This window comes from Acanthochromis polyacanthus, chromosome 1, assembly GCF_021347895.1.
Source record: "Acanthochromis polyacanthus isolate Apoly-LR-REF ecotype Palm Island chromosome 1, KAUST_Apoly_ChrSc, whole genome shotgun sequence".
Taxonomy (NCBI): domain Eukaryota; kingdom Metazoa; phylum Chordata; class Actinopteri; family Pomacentridae; genus Acanthochromis; species Acanthochromis polyacanthus.
The window spans coordinates 34,204,168-34,224,120 of record NC_067113.1 but is presented as its reverse complement, the minus strand read 5'-3'; the positions used below and the strand labels follow the sequence as shown (position 1 = coordinate 34,224,120).

At 37.4% G+C, this 19,953-nt stretch overlaps 2 protein-coding genes across 3 annotated transcripts in view; one reads left to right on the top strand and one right to left on the bottom strand.

The window, feature by feature from the left end:
• The window catches only part of syne2b (spectrin repeat containing, nuclear envelope 2b), a 196,732-nt gene extending 194,430 nt beyond the window's left edge, over positions 1-2,302 (top strand). Inside the window, exon 126 of the mRNA XM_051946040.1 lies at positions 492-2,302. Coding sequence (XP_051802000.1) covers positions 492-702 — 211 coding nt within the window. The 3' untranslated portion in view covers positions 703-2,302. The remainder of the gene's footprint in view (positions 1-491) is intronic.
• esr2b (estrogen receptor 2b) overlaps positions 2,207-19,953 on the bottom strand; it is a 44,071-nt gene continuing 26,324 nt past the window's right edge. For both annotated transcript variants that reach the window (XM_022191872.2, XM_022191871.2), the window contains exons 6-10: positions 18,180-18,318; positions 13,200-13,333; positions 9,276-9,459; positions 7,862-8,152; positions 2,207-7,149 (exon numbers count right to left, since the gene is read on the bottom strand). In XM_022191872.2, the coding sequence (XP_022047564.1) occupies positions 7,029-7,149; positions 7,862-8,152; positions 9,276-9,459; positions 13,200-13,333; positions 18,180-18,318 (869 nt within the window). In that variant the 3' untranslated portion in view covers positions 2,207-7,028. The remainder of the gene's footprint in view (positions 7,150-7,861; positions 8,153-9,275; positions 9,460-13,199; positions 13,334-18,179; positions 18,319-19,953) is intronic.

Genomic DNA, 19,953 nt, shown 5'->3' with positions numbered 1-19,953 from the left:
TAGCTGAACCCCCACAAGTAAAGCCTTTGTCTTACTGGTTAATATCTTTTTTTAATTGGCTAAATCTGTAAAAGTAACACCCCTGTTCCAAATAGAACTTGTGTCTATACCTCTGGGACAGAAACTGGGTCACTCTGAGGATAAAACAAACACAAGCTGGACAGTGAAACCAAACTACTGCTAATTAAGGCGTAACACAGGAAACGGCCATTTAGCATGTAAAGGACATCGACCACCTTGAGTTGCATGAATTCAAAATAAAAAATGTCCCATGGATGGTCTACAATGAACAGTTAGAAGTGAAGGAAGCCTCTTGATTGGGGAACTTCAACAAAAAGCACTTAAGAGTAATTTAATGCCTGTTTTCTAGTCTTCAAAGTTCAATTTCAAGTTTTCCAAGAACTTTTTTAAACTCATCTCCCCATCATCCTCAGTGGAAGTGTTGAAATGTCCTCCATAAAGATCATGTACTCACCGTGGTGTTTGTCCAGGGAGGAGCGGCGGGAGTCCTCCCCACACCGACCATTCTTCTACCGGGTGCTTCGAGCCGCCTTCCCCCTCCACCTGCTCTTCTTCGTCCTGCTGGTTCTGGCCTGTCTGGTCCCTCTTTCAGAAGAACACTACAGCTGCACTCTGTCCAACAACTTCGCCCGGTCCTTCTACCCGATGCTGCGCTACACCAACGGCCCTCCGCCCACGTGAACACTGCCGAGGAAAAAACAAACCGACATGAAGAAGCAGCAGCGCCTTCACACCCGAGGGACGCTTCATGTTGTTGTATTTAAAAGTGTATTTATTTATTGCTCTGAATAAGAAGCCATATCACTGGTTTGTTTTGAAGTTTTTTTTTTTTACATGTAGATTTTGCCAGTTGACGTCCTGCCGAACAGCTTCAAAGGAAACAAAAGTCACCAGATTTATTTTTAAAATCTATATTTTGTACACTCGCAATAATAATAAAAACAAAAGGACGGTTGTTACCAAAGCACCCACAGATGGAGGAGCCATTTTCTAACAGTTTTCCTCAGAAACAGCCACTTGATTAGCACATTTTGTACAGAAGATCAGGTTTTTTTTGTTCGATTTAGAGATATTTAAGGTTTCTTTTTGAAAATCGATGGCAGTGACTCTTCTTCTGCAGACATGCCTTTATCTGTAGCCAACAACTATCAGAATGTCTTTTAAATGAATCCTGTACATAACAACAAACTACCGAGAAGGTAAATTATCGTTTCTGAGCACGAGAATGAAAGTAGCCGTAAATAAAGTAGCTCAAGTCACGCTGGCTTGTTACTTTTTGGCAAAATTTTCCTACAATTTAGCAAAAAACTGTGGATTATTTCAGCAAAATGCTAAAGTTTCTGCAAGGATCCTAAACTTAAAGCTGCATTAAGAAGAGAGTTGCAGTTTTTGTGTTAAATTCCTAAGGAAATAAATTTCACTTTATTCCCAAGCTAGCCGCTAATTTAGCTCGTCTAATTTTTGGTTGGTCTTGGTGACTGTGCCGCCTTAAAATCAAACAATAAAAAAATGGTGCTAAAAGCTAATTTATTGGTCCTATGTAAAATTCAAAGATGATATATTTGCTTAACGGAGCTTAAAAGTTGAGTCGCAACCAACAATTACTGGTTTTGTCCAAAGATATTCAGTTTACTGCCATAGAATCGGAAAGAAACCGAAAAATATTTACATTTAAGAACTGGAATCAGCTTTTCTTTCCTACATTAAGTTCCTCAAACTGATGATTTGGTTGACAAAGTTGTTGGCGACTAGTTCATAAACGGTTGCAGCTCTACTTTAAAGGGATTTTTGTTTTAAATTTGTACTATAATACTGATGTAGCATTATTAGCTGTGACTTTATGTCAAGAAAATCTATTAAACGTTAAATTATTAAGAGTCGTTACTCACCCAGCACTGCCAGATTCACTCGAAACCCTGAAAATATCAAACATTTAACAGGTTAAAACAGAGATTTGTATAAAAAATGTATTGATTTTGGATGTAATCTTATGAGCAGCGGGTGCCAAAAAGCTAACAAGCCGGACATGGAGTCGAACCTGAATGTAAGAAATCCTGCGAGCAATGAATGTAGCTGCACAATCAAAGACGTACTGTTGGTGTTTTTAACCCTAATAAAGGTTTCTGTGAACGCGCTGTACAGACACTCCGCTCAGACGGCCAACACAACAGGAACAAACAACAGGAAGTGTGTAAAGTTTGATTTATTTTGTGATCTTATTCATGGGATGTATAGATTGTCTTTTTTTTTTGGATTGACAATAAAACCGTGTTTGCCACGATTGTGCCGCTGCTTGCATGTTTTACTGAGTGTGTTCATGCATGTACAAGCCACAGACATCAGGAAAGAAAGGAGAGTAAACATGGATCCGTCTATCAGCAGGTTAGATAACGGGCTGGATCTACACGGCAGCTCTGTGGCACGTTTCACCCACCGGACGTCCAAAAAGCATCTTAACGGCGCATTTGGGACGATTAATTTAAAGCTCTGGAGCTGTCTCTGTTTGTTGGGCCGGATGAAGACATTTGAGTCTTTTTGAACCAAATTCAGCAAATGAGACCAAAAAGGGTTTCTACATGTGTAAGAAGATGAATAGTTTGAGGTCCGAGAGCTAAAACGAAGAAAGAGATTCTGGAAGGATGGTGATATTCACTTTAGACGATACAGCAAAGAAAAAAAGATTTTTAGTTGGACAAGGTAAACAAAACCAGACCAAACACACAGTTAAAAAATTATTTGTCTAAATCATCAGCCTTTTAAATGGGGAATTGCTCAATAAATAGCTTTGATTTAGAGCATCTGGGACCTTTTTAATTTATTGCAATGGTCACTAAAAGTAAAATATGAGAAAACCTGTAGGTTTACTTTGAATTAGCTAAAACCCATCATGCTCTGGCTGATTACTTTATAATATATAAAGGGCACATTTACAAAAATTATGCAGAGAATTACACACATTTATAAATTGTCAAGTTAAGTACAAAATATATGCTCATTCTATAGATGTATTTAAAAATAACATGTAACATTTGACAGCTAAAACAAGGTGAAACTAGCATGCTAACAGACATTTTATTCTGAAAATGTTTAGCATGTTTCTTAGCATGGCATTTTGCTAGCTTTGGCATGTTAGCACAATAGGGTTAATATTTTAAAACAGCTAAGGCTATACTTTGATAGTTTTTTTAAGTTTACATAAAGTACACAAGCATTACGTTCAGTGAATGTTATCTTGGCATGTTAGCAGGGCAATTTGCTAGCTGTGGTATGTTTGCAGTTAAGTTAGTTTTGTAATTTCAACATTTTAATACATCTAAGGCTAGAATTAACTTTCTAAGTTGAGTACATAAGTATTAGGTTTGGAGAATGTTGTCTTGGTATGTTAGCAAGCTTCTTAGCTTATCATGCAAACTGCGTGTATGGAAATAAGCTTGACAATTTGCTAGTTTTGGCATGTTAGCACAATTAAGGCTAGCAAGATTTCACTTATTAGCTTTTAAGCTAAGGCAGTAACTTTAGTGGCCGTTTTGTATCGCTTTATAGCGTGTTTTTCAACTTACGCTCTACTAAAAGTTAGCATTGTAGTGTTAACATTTTATTAAAGCTAAGGCTAGAATTTGTTAATTATCCAAGTTTAAATTGAGTACACATGAAGTACTTAAGCATTAGGTTCACTGAATGTTTTGTCTCCTGTGTTTCTTAGCTTAGTTCCTTGTTAACTGTGTACCTGACTGTTAGCATGCTAATTTGCTAGCTTTGGGATGCAAGTACAGTTAATGCGAGCAGGACATCATTTACTAGTTTTTACATTTTTACATGAACATACATACAGTAAATAAGCATTAGGTTTTGTCATGCTTTGTAGCAAGTTTATTAGCTTATGTTAACTATGTGTATGAAAGCTAGCATGACAATTTGTTCGCTTTGGCTTGTTAGCACACATAAGGCGAGCAGGACTTCATTTAATAGCTTTTAAAGTTTAAGTGAAGGATACATATAGTAAATAAGCACTCGCTTTAGTGACCATTTTGTCTTATTTGCATGTTTCTTACCTTATCTTAAAAGTGCACATAAAAGTTAGCATTGTACTATTATTATACTATTATTATTATTGGCATGGTAATTTGCTAATTTTACCATGCTATCATAGCTGGCAGCTGTTCATTTATGAGTTTTTTAGCAGTTACATAAATACAGTAAATAAGCAATAGATTTAGTGGCTGTTCTGTTTTGCCATGCTAACATGTTATTTGGCTTATTATTCTGTTGGCATAACAGCTAGCATGGTAATTAGCTAGTTTCATAAGGCTAGAAAAACTTCATTAGTTTTTGTAGTCGCTTTACGTATAAATAAAGAAGCTGTAGCTTTTGGGCCAGTTTTGTCCTGGCATAATAGCACGCTTCTTAGCCTATTATGCTAACTGAATACATTATGGTTAGCATGGCAATTTACCAGGCATACCATGGTAGCACAGCTCAAGGTACAGTTTAGCTTTATTAGGTTTTATAGTTTACACTAAGTAGTCATACAAGAAACATGAATAAATTTCTCTTAGCACGCTAGCACAATTATTAGCTTATTCTGTTTGCATAAGAGTTTGCCTGGCAATTTGCTGCCATTAGCAATTTAGTGCATCTACAGTCTAGCAGCAGTTCATGTTTTTAGTTTCAGTGCACATAAAAAACATTTGAATAAATGTTTCGTCTCTGCAGGTTCGTACATTTGTTATGCTAACTGTAAGCATAATGGTTAGCATGGCACTTTGCTTGCATTAGTATATTAGCATAGCTGACTCTTGCTGACTGCTTTGCCTAAGAATTTTAGCATACTTCTTAATCCATAACGCTGTTTACAAATCAGGAGGAAATTTGTTAGCTTTAGAATGCTAAGGCTAGCAAAGCTTCACTTACTAGTTTTTAAAGTTCACAGTAAATATTCAATTTTGAAACGGTTTGTCTTCATATTAGGGGTTTCTGAGCTCATTATTCTAAAAACTAATGATTAGCATAGGAACTTGCCATCGGTAGCATTTTAGCACCACTAAGGCTATCAGTACTTCCCTTAATTTTTAAAGCTTAGACATACAGCAAGTAAACATTAGATTTTGTAACTGTTTAGCAGGTTTATCCGCTTATTATTCTAAAAGTTAATGGTTACCACAGGAACTGGCTAGCCGTAGCATTTTAGCACAGCTGAGGCTAAACTTTGTAGTTTTCAAAGTTGACAGGATATACAGTAAATAAACATTAGTGTGATTGTTTATTGTGTTTTGCTGGTGCTGAGTGATTAAATTTTGCAAAGCAAATATGCTAACATGTTATCATTTGGGTTTGCTTGATATATTTTATGTTCATCGACAATTTAGAGAAAATATTTTTTTCTGGCATATATTTGATAATGCTAACAGTTTGCATATCAGGTGGCATGGCAATTTGCTAGCTTTAGCTACATTTACTAGTTTTACAGTTTAGACACAGTATGTAAACATTACATTTTGTAGTTTCGCAGGTTTTTGAGCTCATTATTCTAAAAGCTAATGGTTAGCATAGCAACTAGCTAGTCATAGCATTTTAGCACAGCTAAGGCTAAAGTTTGCATTTTGAAACTTTTGTGCATAAAATAAACAAACAGTGTGATTGTTTATTGTGTTTTGCTGGTCTTGAGTGATTACATTTTGCAAAATAAACATGCTAACATTTGGGTTTGATTGTTATAGTTTATGTTCATCATATGGAAATGTGACAATTTGGAGGTAATATCAAATTTTTCTGACATATTTGACAAGCAAAATCTATTTTTTGAAGTCAACTATCAAAATGTTAGCATATCAGGTGGTAATTTGCTAGCTTTAGCTACACTTACTAGTTTTTAAAGTTTAAACACATACAGTAACTACTCATTAGACTTTGTAACTGTTTTAGCGTCTGAGCCAATTATTTTAAATGTTAATGTTAGCACAGGAAATTTCTAGCGGTAGCATTTTAGCACAGCTAAGGGTAGCAGTACTTCATTTAGTATTTAGATTGCTGGTGTTCTGTAAAACAAACATGCTAATATTTGGATTTGATTGCTAAATTTTATGACTTCTATGGAGATGTGACAATTTAGAGAAAATATGAAATTTTTCTGACATATTTGATCTGCAATAAAAAAAAAAAGTCAAACTGCATTTCAGCATCTAAGCACGACCACGAGGTACCGAGAAAAGTCTATCACACAAGGAAAAAGACATGAGTTGGTTAAAATAAATGTCATAAATTGTAGCCTTTATTAATTGCACTATTTCAAACGGCAATTTAAATTTTTAAATAAATGATTTTTTTCAGCCATATGTGAGCATGTTAGGATTATTAGCCTGTTTTAGAGCATCTTGTTATTGGATATTTGCTTTAAACTGGTCTCCATTTGCTGGTGTTTGGGAGTAAAAGGAGCGGGTTTGCGCCACGTGACGTCGTGTAAATTCAGCCTCAGTTAAACCAGACGAACAGAGAACAAGGTTAACAGTCATTGTGATAAAAAGGCCACATACTGCTGCTTCTCGACTCCATGGACAGTTTATACAAAGAGTAGAAAAATCCGAGTGGAACACCAAAGAATACGGCAGGTAGAAGGAAAAACACCACAGGGTGACGGAGAACAGCGTGGAGGTGAGGAACCACATGCTCCCTTCAGCACACGGCTTGTTCTGGATGTTAACACCAACGTGAAAAAAAACAACAAAAAACATACAAATACCGGATATCAAAAAGAGCACAGGGCGCCTGGCAGAGGTTCAGCGATGTTCCTGAACACCGACTGTAGTGCACATTCACAAGAGGAAACAGTTACGCGAAACAAAATATACAATCGATCAAAAATGTTCTTTTTTTGTTTATTGAAAGACTAAAAACATTTCGACGAGAAAAAAAACTTTACCTCACGACAGCACTTTGTTTAGCTTGTTTGTGTTTTTTTTTTTTTTTTTAATTTTTCCTTTTCTGGATCTTTGGGGGTAAAAGGTTCGGTGTCAGTGTTTCAGTTCTGTCACTAATGAGGTTTCCATCGGATCAGGAATCATGAAGGACGTTGGTTCCACTGACGGAGCGACGCCACGAGTGTCCACGGCCCACTGGTCTGCTGAGATGTAGCTGCAAGACGAGAAAATACAGCAATTAGAGGAAAATAATAATACTTTATTAATGCCACGGCTGAAAACGGTGACTAAAAATGAAAGCAAACAGCTTATTGTGACCAAAAAAATGACTAGAAACAGTGAATGAAAATTAAAATACTGACTGAATTTAATTACAAATAAGAGAAAATTACTGAAAATAAAAGTAAATACTGAGCGATTAAAAATGAAAATGACTAAATTAAACAGCGACTGAACGGGATGAAAAACAGTGACTGAAAATGAAAAATGTGGACTGAATATGAAGGAAAATAACTGAAAATGAAAGCAAAAACGACTGAAAAGGCAGAAGACAGCGACAGAAAATGGCTGAAAATAATGAATTGAAATAACGGAACATGAAAGTAAGCAACGACTGAAAAGGACAGAAATCGGACTGAAAATGACTTTAAAGGACTGAAAATAACTGAAAATTAAAGACTTTTATTTCATTTTTTATAGGGAAAGGTTTTAATTGTTGTATTGTGATATAGTGTTGATGAAATATCCTGAAAATTTTCACAGCTGAAAACTATTACACAGTTTCTGTTAAATGGGGACCTTTTGGCGATTTCTGTTAAAGATGAAAAGCTTTTAAAACTGCTGGAAGGTTTAGTTTTCAAAGGCTGTAACTAAGTTAACTATTAAAAAAAGCTGTCTTGAACTTGCTGCTAATCAGTGGAACTTACTCATTCATGTGAGACTCCACCAGACTCTGAGAAGGGGGCGGAGCCTGCAGGTGTCTGTCCAGCATGGCGGCGTCGGCGGCTCCATGTGGAGGCACGGCGGCGGTATTATCAGCGGATTGGTCCGATCCCGGCGGGACGAACTGCTGCTGGTCGGAGAAGCTGTCTGAGGTGGGAGAGGACGCCGCCGTCTGGCTGCTGGACGTGTTGGCGTCCAACATCTCCAGCAGAAGGTCGTACACCAGAACCACGTTCTTCCTCTTCATGGTGGACAGGTGGTCCATGCCTTTGTTACTAAGAGAGCAGACAGCAGTCAGGACCAGAGGAAAGTCGACAAAATGAAACAAATCTGCAGCTTCTCTACAGTCTGCAGGTTGTTTTCAGTCATTTTTTACCTTCCACATAAAGCTACAAACTGAGAACCAACACCTGACGCTCTGTGCTGCCAATCAAAGCTGCTTTTTGCTTTTTATAAACCCCACAGATCATTTATTCATTCATGCTAACGGTGACAGAATACGATTTAAAACGACGGAAAACAGCAACTGAAAACATAAGAAAACATCAAAAACGACTGAAAACAAACATCTAAAAAATGAAACTAAGCAGGCACTGAAAATTCAAAAGAAAAACTGAGAACGGTGGATAAAACTAGAAAGTACACAGCAAGTGAAAAAGTCAGACAACGACCAGACAACTGAAAAGGACTAAAAATAAGAGAAAAAAGCAGCTAAAAAATAAACTAACTGAAAATGACTGAATAAAACAGGCACGGAAAATAGTGCAGAAAAACATGTGAAAGGTAAAGATCCCAAATAAAGTCAGCACGGCTCAGAAACCGTGAACAGAGCAACACGCTGATGGAGAAACATCTTTCTGTGGATGAACAGACTCAAAAACGGCCAAAATGACTCAAATGTTGCAGCTCTGAACAATTTTTGGGTCATTTCTGACAAGATTCAAGTAATTTTGAACAGTTTTCAAGTCATTCTGTCCGTTTCAAACACTGAAAAGTCACTGAAAATAAAAAAAATGTGACTGAGAATGAAAACGAACAAGTGAAAATGACTGGAAAAAGGTGTGTACAGCTCCTGAAGACTAAACAGTGACTGGAAACAGAGGAAGCAAACACATCAATGCTCAATATCAAAGAAAAAAAAATCTAAAAAAATGGGTTCATCCATTTCATGTGACGGTTCAAACTGACTGAAAAGTTCATTAATTGTGTGTGACAATAGTTTCAATGAACCAGCTTTGCTTTTTCTTTTCACTTTAACTGTGTTTTCCGTTTGAATAAATACTACGATTCAATAAAAACAGGTTTGATGGATTCTTTCTTTTCCTCTGCGTTTCCACATAAACATGACAGAATGAACATGTGTCCTGCATCACGTGTGGCTCTGCTTGTGCTCCATACCTGACGTGGCGGATGTGTGACAGCAGCATGGTGAGGTGTGTGAGTCGGAGCGTCTGCTGCTGGGTGGACAGGCCCAGTTTGGAAATGGCCCAGACCAGAGCGTCGATCACAGAGTCCAGCAGACGGAGCAGCTTGTTCCTGCTCTCCAGCTCCTCAGCGGTCTGAGGGGAGCTGCTGCACAGATCTGGAAGAAAAAAAACAACAAAAACACTTTAATTACAGCTGTACACCTGCTGCTCCTATGGAGCTCCACAGATATTACACACATTCTGTTAGATTTAGCAGAAAAATCACGTTAAACCTCCAGCATTTATTCTAAAGTTCTTCATTAGAAAATGTGCATTTGGTTCAGCTTTTTACTAAAGATGTGTCACATTGTAGCTCAATATATCAAATATTTTCCAACAAATACACATTTTCTTTGAACAAATATACAATGTGTGGGTCATTAAACAAATCTAAACTTACTCTTGTGACATCTCATTAAGATTATTTCTTTGGGCATCTTATTTAAAAACAACCAGGAATTGGCCAAAAATGAAGAAACAGCTACAAGTTTAGACCCAAAACTAGGCTACAAATTGTCAAATTATTTTAAAATTTGCCTTTTTAAACTAAATGTAACTAATTATAAACTCATTTACAGTAATTTAGGACAGTTTTCAGGTTATTTTGGACAATTCTTCAGTCAGTTTGGACTTTTTCTGCTACACTGGAGGAATTTTAAGTAACTGTAGATCAGTTTGGGAAATGTTAGAACAAACTGGATCAATAAATAAAGTCAGCACGGCTCAGAAACAGAACAGAGGAACAAGATGTTGGAGATACATTCAGCATGGAGAAACATCTTTCTACTGATGATGAGCAGAAGCTCAAAACTGTCCACAATGATTTGAATATTGCCATTTTGAACGCATTTCAGATCATTTTCAGCAGCTTTTCAGTCATTTTGGACTTTCTTTTGTTACTTTGGGCAGGTGTCAAGATATTTTTAGATGAAAACAAAACAAACTGGATCAATAAATAAAGTCAGCACGGCTCAGAAACAGAGAACAGAGGAACAGGCTGGTGGAGACACATTCAGCATGGAGAAACATCTTTCTACTGATGATGAACAGAGACTCAAAACTGGACCTAAAATCGTCCAAAATCACTCAAATATTGAAATTCTGAACATTTTCTGGGTCATTTTGAAAACTTTTCTTGTCATTCTGTCCATTTTTTGTTGCTTAAAAGCGATTTTCTGAAGCTTTGAAGAGACAGAGGGAAATGAAGAACACTGGATCAATAAAATGAGTCTTTCTCTCCCTCTTCGTGGTTGTTCTGTTTCCATGTTTATCTCTCAGTGAAAAAACGAGGCCACAGAGCGGACAAACGAGCTAAATCTGCCCAGAACCTGCTGCTCAGAGACCAGAGGGTTAATTAATGTTTGCTGACATTTTCTTTCCGTCTTCAGCTCATGTTTGACTTCACAGAAACCGAAGAGGATCTACAACCTTCTGCAGGTTTCTTCCATTAAACTTGGAACCGATCTGAACCAAACCGTGACATTTATAAGTGTGTATTCTCTCGAACCATCTGGCTGCTCTCTGATGAAACACTAGAGGACGGTAGAAGCTGGAGATCCGTCTGTGGATCCATAAATCTGAAAACTTCCTGCTTGTTTGCTCTCCAACTTTTCACTTTCACTTCTTACACAATTGGTTCTTTTTTCGGACGTTTCCAGCTGCGGTTGGAGCGGAGTCAATGGAGAGTTTGGCAGACGATCGAGTCAGAAAGGAAACTTTATTAAACCCGGCGAGGACGTTTGAAGAGGTCGCTCACCTCCACCAAACCTGTAGCGTCTGCAGGGACGACGTGACCGCTGGCAACGCATGAAAGATGGAGAAAACAAACGCCGCAGAGCAATAAAGTCCATCCCAATCGGTTCTGTGGGAGGATCCGCAGCATTTCTCATGATTTAAGGACGCGTGCTTTTATTTTATTAGAAGATATAAAACCTCCATAAACTTTGCTCGAGTGAAATACTAGAAAACTACAAAGAAACGCGGTCAGAAAACACTAAGTTATTTCCCTGCAGTCAAACACACGTCAGAGGAGAAAACGATGACTTGAATTTCTGTTCAGCCCTTTTGCAAAAGTTTCTGTGCGTTTTCCTGCTTCTGTCTCATTTTCCCCTCACGGTTTTCTCACTTTCTACGACAACATAAAGTCCTCCACAAACAACGATGAAGGAGGGTAAACTCAGGAACGCCTTGTGTTCAGTATGACAGTTAATGTGTCAAAAAGACAAAAAACAACATGAAGAGATGCACAAATGACACAAAAAGACACTACATGGTGTAAAAATGACAGAAAAAAAATAGCATAAAGACATAAAAACACACAAAGAGACAGAAAAGTGGCAAAATAGTTGCAAAAATGAGACTAAATTATGAAAAATGGCCAAAAAACAGGCAAGGATGACACTAAATGATGCAAAGATTACATAAAACGTCATTCAAAGATGTAAAAGTCACAGAAATCTGAAAAAAATGACACAAATTATGCAAAAAATTACACTCCAAGATGTAAAAATGGGAACAAATAGCAAAAAAATTCACTAAACGCAAAAATTATACAGAAACTCAAAGATGCAAAAACTACAGAAAAAAAGCAAAAATGACACTAAATGTAAAAATGACTAAATGAGAAAAAATGCTAGAAACAGTTTCAAAAGTGATAAGATAATCCTTTATCTTAATCTTTAATACTAAAAAGTGACACTAAAAGATGTAAAAATAGACACAAAAATATGTAAGAATGACAAAAAGTTGCCAAAATTACACTAATCAATGCAAACATTATATACAAAGAAGCAAAAAGAAATTACATTAACAGAAAAAGTAGCAAAAAAAGACACTAAATGATGTAGAAATTGCAGAGCATTAAAGGATAAGCAGCAAACATGACAAAAAGATGGAATAACGACTGAAAATGACACAAAATGATGCAAAAATCAAAGAAAAGGACACTGAAGACGTAAGAATAAGAGAAAAAAATGCAAAAATGATACTAAATGACTCAAATTTGAAAAAAACGACACTAAATGATGTGAAAATGACAAAGACATTCAAAGATGTAAAACTGAAAGTAAGGTTAGGAAAAATGACACAAATAGATGCAGCAATTCTTGAAAAATGACAGAAAAAGTTGCAAAAATTACATAAAAACACTCAAAGATGTAAAAAAAATGGGAGAAAACAGCAAAAGCGACACTGAACGATGGAAAATGTGAGAAAAAGTCACAAAAAGACGCAAAAATGTCAGAAAAAGTTGCAAAAATGACACGAAATCAGCAGTTCAAGGCTCATCGAGAAGTTAAAAATCTAAGGAACAAAAAACTAAAAACTGATTATGTGCAGTTTAGGGAATTTATTTATTTTTTAAAGTGACTGTTTCACTTCATATTATTGGTAATTTAACAAAACTAGGAAGCGATGCAAAATTAGAGTTTATTTGCAGGTTTTTGGGGTGTTTTTTTCTAAATAGACAACATGTAAATTAACTTTTTTTTTCTGTGAATTTATTTTTTTATAAAATAACAGCAAACTCTCCAAAGAAAAATAAGAGTTAAAAAATGTAATAAATTGTCTTTAATTGTTCCATTGTACAAGGACTTATGTTTATTAAGTTTTCATTGTTATCAGAGAATAAAAACTGTTTGGCTGCCAGTTCTAAACAGCTCCTAAGCTAACAGTGATAACAGCAGCTGTATTATCCAGTCTGAAGCTCAGATATGCCACGTTTGTCTCTGACCCACTTCAGTGCCAGATTACTGCTTCAGCAAACATCCACAAACTTATCGGCGTTATGTAAGAAGCAGAAAAACGGCCCCTGTCCTGCTGATTGGACCCAACGCTGACCTCGCTGTGCTGGACTTACTGGAGTTGAGGAGGATCATGGCCTTCAGACAGACGTACTCTTCCCTCTGCAGCTTCAGCTCACGGAACCGAGACGTGGCGGCGAGCAGCATGTCAAAGATCTCCATGATGCCTTCAACGCAGTGGCCTTCCTCCCTGAAGAGAAACAGAACAGATGGAGGTTTAACCCTTTAAGCTTCAGTGTCCCGCCGGCGGTACACCTACTAATTTGCATAGGAATTTCAAGAATGTCCGACGGGTGCAAACGCGATTATACAAACACTATACGCCGATGGAAAGCTTAGATTCTCATGAATCCGCCGGTATAAACCACTTTCAGATGCGATTACCACAGCGGGTGAGAAAAACACATTTGTCCGACAAAAACAAATATTCATCCATCCGTTCTCTGTACACGGCTTCAACGCACACAGCGCGACTCACATTTCCGGGTTTATTATTACACACAAAAAAAAGATTCCACAAAAAACGGCCATAATCCAACCTTTTACATCAGATGACACAAGCCAGTAAACTATTTTGTCCAAAACATGTCCTGAAGTCGGTATAAAATCCCCGAATCGGTCGTTTTCAAGGAAATGCACCTCCCGATGCGCGTCCAATATTCCCCGTATTTTTCGTAATTTTTTTATTTAAAAATAGAATATTAGTGATTTTTTTGCACTGAAAACAGCTGGAATTGACTGAAGCTTAAAGGGTTAAAAGGAGGAAAAACTCAGTTCAGTAACACCACAAAATGCAAAAACCTCACTAAGACGACGACAAACTGACAACCGAAAGCTGCTTGGAGAAATCAAACACGACATCTAAAAGTTTCACTCTGTTTTCTTTTCACCAGGACACGTTTAATGCTTCATTTCATGAGAAATAATTCTAAAATGTATATTCATTTTGAAAATATGGACAATAACTGAGCTTGAAGTTCACATATGAAGTGCAGAAATTAGCTGAAAACAGAAAAAAGAAAAGGCAGAAAAAAGCGGTACATCTGGACGGATTTAAACTGATCTGGTGTCAGTTTTTAGCAGAACTCAGATTTGTTTTTCTTCCTAAGTGTCATGGTTCTATCTGCTGGACTGATGAAGCTCTGAGGCTCAGAAATGATGGAAGAAGTCCATTGAAAAGTGATAAATCTGGACCACCTCTATGGACTTCAAGGAGCGGGAAGTCTGGAAATATTCGTCGCATGAAGACAGAACTTCACTAAAGCTGCTCTAGATAAAGAATCATTATGAGGAGGTTTGAGGGGAACTTATTGTTATCTGAAATAAAAGACTTCCACATCATCGCTTTCCTGCTTCTCTTTGCATCTTTAGCACAAGCCGGCTGTACAAGGTTAAACTACTGACTAACGAGGTGAAACTGGAGATAAAAGGCTGATTAGATGGAGAGCACGAGGAAGTGTCTGCTGCTGGATTTGCATCAGGATGTTTTCCAGCCGCCGGCATCAGAAACACGACAAGCTGTTATGAGAACAGGAGGAGGCCAACATAAGCCTGTAGTGACAGTTTCCCTGACAGTGGACACAGAAAGGTCAAACATTGAATTCAACCCACCGCCGTCCTCACGCTAAGGCGCTGTCAGTAACTCTACATCCTGATGGTTCACCTGAGAGCAAAGCTGCTTCCAGTAAAGACCAGAAAAACACCAAAAACAACGACGACTAACAAGCAGAGAGGGGATCCAAAGCTTTAATACCACTGAAGACACATGAATGAGCCACACAGCTGCACTAAATGTGGATTAATCGGCCAGTAAAGTCGCTTCCATCAAATATTTGCAGAAAACTTAAGGTCCCAAGACACTACTGATCCTTTTTTAAATACAAAAGGATACGGAAATGACAAATTACCACCAGACTGAAGGCAAACAACAGAAAATGTTTTATTAATTATTATTTTATTACCAATTACCAGAGCAAGAAACTGTACAAACTGAGAAATGTGTCAGATTTTCAGCTTTCAGACGCTCCCTGAACTTATCATATTCGATGTTTTTTTAAGTTGGGAAAATGACTAAAGTCTGAGCTTAAAATTATGAGATTTCTCAAAAGTCAGTTTAAACCGACTGCGGGTTAGAAAGACGTTGTTTTTACAAAATCACCAAATGATGCCGTCTTAGAGCCAGAAACCGTAAAAACACAAAGAATCATTGGATTTTCATGGAATAAAAACACCAAATCCAAGCTTAAGTTGTGATTTTTAATTTAAGTCCCTTTATTCTACACGTCTCATTACAAAAGTTGTAGGAAAAACAAACCATTTATCATCATTTTTTAGCCATTTTTAATTATTCTGTCTCCATTACTGGTCATTTTAAATCACTTGTGGCCATTTTTGAGTCCCTTTAGGTAAAATTTAACCCTGTTTTGTTCTTTTTCATTCTTTTAGAGTCATTTTGAGTATCTTGACTATCCTGAATTCATGTTTGCTTGTTTTCAACCCTTTTTATTTTCAATCCATTTACAGCCATTTTAGTCCCTTTCATAAATATTGTGGCACCATTTTTGGTCACTTTCAATCTTTTTTTTTTTTGGAATTTGAGTCACTTTTGACTATTTTGAATTCATTATTTTAGGTCGTTTTAAATCCCTTGTTGCCCCTTTTGATCATTCTCAATCTATTTTCGATTCCCTCTTGGCTATCTGGAATCCATCTTTTGACATTTTCAATCCTTTTGGTACTTTCAGCACGGTCAAACATCTTTCTACAGCTGATGTGCAGGGTAGAGTTTTTTATAGTTGGTCATTTTGAGTCACTTTCTGGTCATTTTCAATCTTTTTTGGTTATTTTGATTCATTTTTATAGACATTTTGAGACATTTTTAATTATTTTGAATCCATTATTGTTCATTTTAAATCACTTTTTGGCCATTCTGAGTCCCCTTTGGTAAAATTGAGTCCTTTTTTTTTTTGTCATTTTGAGTCCATGTTGACAATTCTGAATTCATTTTTGGTCGTTTTAAATCCCTTGTGGCCATTTTGAATTCATCTTTTGACATTTTCAATCCTTTCTAGACATTTTGATACATTTAGCACGGTGAAGCATCTTTCTGCATCTGATGAGCAGAGTAGTTTATTGTTATTAATGTTTGGTCATTTTTAGTCCCCTTCTGTTCACTTTCAATCCATTTTTGGTTATTTTAAATATTTTTACAGCCATTTTGATGATTGTATCTGGATTTCCACTCTCTGGCTGCTACATGTGTCATTTTAGTGATTTTTGATGTTATTTATGGGATTCAGGAACCGTCTATCCAGGACATTTTTATATGCATCTTGAAAAATGAGGCCTCATGGTGGCGCTACAGAAAGGTGAAGGGTCTGACCTGATGTATTAATGTTTGCATAAAGCACATCAGCTCGTTAGAAAACTTTCTGCACGACCAGCTAAACCCATTCCAGCTCAACTCAACCTCGTTTTCTAACTTCTGCTGCTCTACAAACACCTGAAAGCAAACGCTGCTTCAATGTCCATTAAATATTCCTCTGAAAACTGTGATGATAAATTAGACGAAGCTCACTGCAGTTAATGAGGAGACTGGAGGTAAAGCAGCAGCCGAACTGCAGCGTGTTTACCGAGAACACAAAGGCTGAAGCAGACCAGCGCTGTCTGACCAAAGTTGAAGGTCGGAGTCGAAGGGAACAGCGAGAGATAAAAGATTTTTGGCATGAAAAACAAGCCGCCAGCGCAGGAGAATCTGAGATAAATGAGCTGCTGATATCTGCGGTGAGTCAACTCCCGTTTTATTGTGTGATGTCCACTCGTCGTCTGAGTTAATAACAAGGCAGCATTAAAAGAACAGAGCAGCTCAACAACCATAAAACCATTTAGCTGGAAGACGGCCTTTATTTACGACAAACCATGACAAGACACAAATTTATTCCCAGCTGAGTCATGTTCTATTAGTAGAGCTGCACAGTTAATCACATATTAATCATCAGTTTTGCTTTGTGCAGTTAAATGAACTTAAACTGTAAAACTGAACTGTACAATGCTCCGTTCATAGAAAACAGCTCGTGGAGTTAAATCAATCAGATCTTTATTAACAGGCCAGGAAATGGTGAAAATCAGCAATTCTCTAAGTCCAGGACGACCAAAGATAATAATAATGGATTAGATTTATAGAGCGCTTTTCTGGGCACTCAAAGCGCTTCACAATGAAGATAATAATTTTACTGTCATAGAGGAGGAAAGAAACTAGGAAATATCCACATTTAAGAAGCTTAAATCAGAGAATTTAGAGCTTTCTTTTCTTAAATAACTCAAACTGATTGATTACTCAAATAATCTGTGATAAATTGAATAGCTGACAACTAACTGAACAACTGAATCCATTACCGGTCATTTCAAATCACTTTTTGGCAGTTTTTAGTTGACTTTGGTAAAATTAAATCACTTTTTGTCATTTTTGAATCCATTTTGAGGATTCTGAATTCATTTTTGGTCATTTTGAGTCAATTTTTGGTTATTTTCAATCCATTTTAGCTATGTTGAGTCCCTTTTTTTTAATTATTGTGAAATCATTTTTGGTCGCTTTTAATCTTTTTTAGCCATTTTAAATCTGTTTTGACTATTCTGAAATCATTTTTGCTCATTTTCAATCCCTTTTTGGTTATTTTCAATCAAACTGGGGTTCATTTCAATTCATTTTTGACCATTTTCAATACATTTTTAGCCATTTTGAGTCCCTTTTGTAACTGTTGCAGCTCTGGCTTTAAAAGCCTCCCTGGAGTTCAAAGAAACATGCTGTACAGGTGTATACAGGGAAGCCTTTTCTGTGAGCAAAAACTAAAAAGTCACAGTCTCTATTAAAAACCTGCAAGCTGACCAACTAAACAGAAGCCTCAAGAGCCAAGACATATGACAACAACACTTCCAGTCCAGAAAACTCAGCTTCACCACACCTGTACGTTGCTACCAAAACACATGCTAACGTTGACAATATAAGACTCTGCTGGTGTAAAATGGTGCCGTCTCACCTGTTGAGCTTGAAGTCCGGAGAGAAGATGAGTTTCCCCGGATGGTCCACCGACCTCCACATCAGGCCCAGCATCAGGATCTCCAGCCAGCAGCACTTCAGCAGATGGATCTGGTCTGCTAGACTCAGCTCTACGAAGCCTGATGACGAAACACAAAGGCAAAAATAAAGATTCAGATTCAGAAGCATCGTCAGGAACATGTTTCAACGGTTTACTAAAGACTAAATTCACCTCAGAGGGAAATGGCTGTTTGAGAAAAAAACTCCTCAGTGGTCAAAAAGAGCATTTTAGAGGAGGAAGATGCTCCTCCAGAAACCAGTTTACAACAAGTAAACATCATGAAAACCAGTGCAAGGGAAAGTTTACAAAAAGGTTTAGTGTCCTTAAAGTTTAAATTTACGATCAAGTCTGTTCTTTTTGAGGTGTAGCTGAAATTTCATAACATTTTGTACAGTTTCATGACTTCCTTCTAAGCCCAGAACAACAATGACAGAGGAAATGCACAGCTGTATATGAGACTGCAGGTTGTCTGGTCAATCTGCTGAACATCAATAGCTTTGGTTGTTAATATTTTAATCATAAATATACCCTGATCAAGTTCGTTTTGGGCAAGTTTTGAGTCATTTTTGGACATTTTTCTAGTACCTTTATGACAGTAATTTCAGATAAAATTTGAGTCATTTTGGAGAAGTTTCAGATACTTTCTGATTTTGGATAATTCTGAGAAATTCTGAACCAGTTTTGAGGATTTCAGACTAATTTCAAGTAATTGTACGGAAGTTTTAAGGTGTTTGGCTGCAGGACATGGTTGTTCTGCAAGATGGACAAAGCAAAAGCCAGGTAGAAATATTAAGAATATACATTATGGATTATTGGGCCACACAAAAAATAAAGGAGACCAGGCACAAACCATCCAGCATTCAACATATATTACCCCTCAGTTAACTCAGAGCATTCTGATGTAAAACATTCTGATAACACCATAGTTAAACACTCTTACTGATCTGTAGAAACTAAATAAAAGGAGTGATTATTCCAAACCAGCATGTAGAATAAAGGAGTAAGCACCAGTCAGATCCCGCCAGGTGCAAGAAATAAAAAGCAAACAACAACTAGAAATCGGAGAGCGCAGACCTCTGCCAGGCCATCGCTCAATTGTACAAATGACCAATCGGAGTTTGTTTGTCTGTCCGTTTGTCTGTTAACAGCATAACCCAAAACGTCATGGACGGATTTAATTTAGTTTTAACACAAAGCATAACATGCATGTACAGTGTAACAGCACAGTGTTTTGACGGCGGCGCCGCCACACGCACGTGACGGTACAGTACGCGTCGCCGCCGCTTCGTTTCGTCGGTCCCGACTCGCTCGGGCAGCCCGAACCGGCCGCGCGGAATTCGGCCGCCGCCTGGGATCGATCCGTCGACCTCTGTCTGTACAATTGTACAGACTCCTTCAAAACAATCTTGGATCCAGACGGTGATCCGGATCACCTCCAAAATCTAATCGATTGTTACTTTTGCTCTTCCGGACATCCTGTAAAAATTTGGTGAAAATTGGTCCATGACTTTTTGAGTTATGCTGTTAACAGACAAACAAACAAGCAAACAGACAGACAAACAAACAAACTCCGGTGATTACATGACCTCCTGGCGGAGGTAACAAACGCAAAGTTGTTCCTCCTCTACCTTTCGAGCTGTTCCATCACCTCTCTGGTGGCGGGACGGTTAAGGTTAGCTCTCTGTTAGCCTCATTTAAGAATGCTAAACGGCCC